This window comes from Trachymyrmex septentrionalis, unplaced genomic scaffold (genome assembly GCF_001594115.1).
Source record: "Trachymyrmex septentrionalis isolate Tsep2-gDNA-1 unplaced genomic scaffold, Tsep1.0 scaffold40, whole genome shotgun sequence".
Lineage (NCBI taxonomy): Eukaryota > Metazoa > Arthropoda > Insecta > Hymenoptera > Formicidae > Trachymyrmex > Trachymyrmex septentrionalis.
In genome coordinates this window covers 1,064,232-1,065,310 of record NW_017305569.1, presented here as the reverse complement: position 1 = coordinate 1,065,310, position 1,079 = coordinate 1,064,232, and the positions used below count along the sequence as shown (strand labels likewise).

Below are 1,079 nucleotides of genomic sequence, written 5' to 3'. Positions count from 1 at the left end.
TCTCTCTCTCTCTCTCTCTCTCTCTCTCTCTCTCTCTCTCTTTCACTACTGTATGTGAATATGATAAACATATTAATAATGAACTTTGACGTCATACGAAATGAAAGAAATGATCCATATATTTATCAGATATTGTACTTTAGAAATTTCTTGTAAAACTAATTATTTTTAATTTTCTGTTTGTTAAGTTAATTACCAAATTATTATCTACTAACATATAAAATTCTTTTGTATGCATGTATAAAAATGAAAGATGTATTTCCTAAAATAACTTTCTAAACCTGATTAACAGTAGAAAGTAACATTCCTTCTTGATGTTTAACTTTTTCAATAATTTCCTTAAGAGTGAAAACGTTTAATTTTATATGTTTAATTTGATACTAATTTAATATTTTCAGGGATCTTCTATTATTTTCTATGTCAACTCCAGTCACAAATTATTTATGCTAAAATTCACGCAGATATAGGATGGAGGATTTTTAACGCACTACCGCAATTCTATGAAATCCACGGACTCACCATTGTGCAGGGTGGCTGTATTTCCGCACTAGGTCACAGCACCACCCTCAACCTACTGTCGGTTTCTCTTTCTCCTTTTTTTTCCCTTTCTCTCGACACCTACGAACTTCACGCTACCGCTTTGTTTACTAATCGCGTATTCTGCACTCGTTCACATCGCATCACCGGCACAGATGCCCCCCTGCCGTATCCCGATTTTTTTATCGTAATTAAAACCCGATTCTCTCGTCACTTCGATTCGTCTCCGTTCGTTCCGCAAGCTCGGAGCGAAACCGTCCACGTATACGTTGTTTTGTCGACACGGTGGTACACTTGCGGTCTTAGGAATACGAGCAGTTTGAACGGGCTGTCCCAGAATGGACAGGCTATATAGATATCCCCTCCAGAAAATGACGGGGAACTCGCGGCCAGAAACCCAGGTACCACCAACATGATCCAGGAGAAAGCCTCTCCTTCGATTGGTCCTATAGTGTTGGTGCACGCTGAATATTACTTTGAGGGATGAGTTTTAGTCTCAAGGACTCATGCTCAGAATTATTATTCTTGCTGTATATTAGAAT

At 38.0% G+C, this 1,079-nt stretch overlaps 1 protein-coding gene across 1 annotated transcript in view; it reads right to left on the bottom strand.

The window, feature by feature from the left end:
• LOC108750973 overlaps positions 1–840 on the bottom strand; it is a 24,134-nt gene extending 23,294 nt beyond the window's left edge. The window contains exon 1 of the mRNA XM_018490856.1: positions 520–840. Within this exon, the coding sequence (XP_018346358.1) occupies positions 520–522 (3 nt within the window). The 5' untranslated portion in view covers positions 523–840. The remainder of the gene's footprint in view (positions 1–519) is intronic.
• Between the last annotated feature and the right edge of the window lie 239 nt (positions 841–1,079).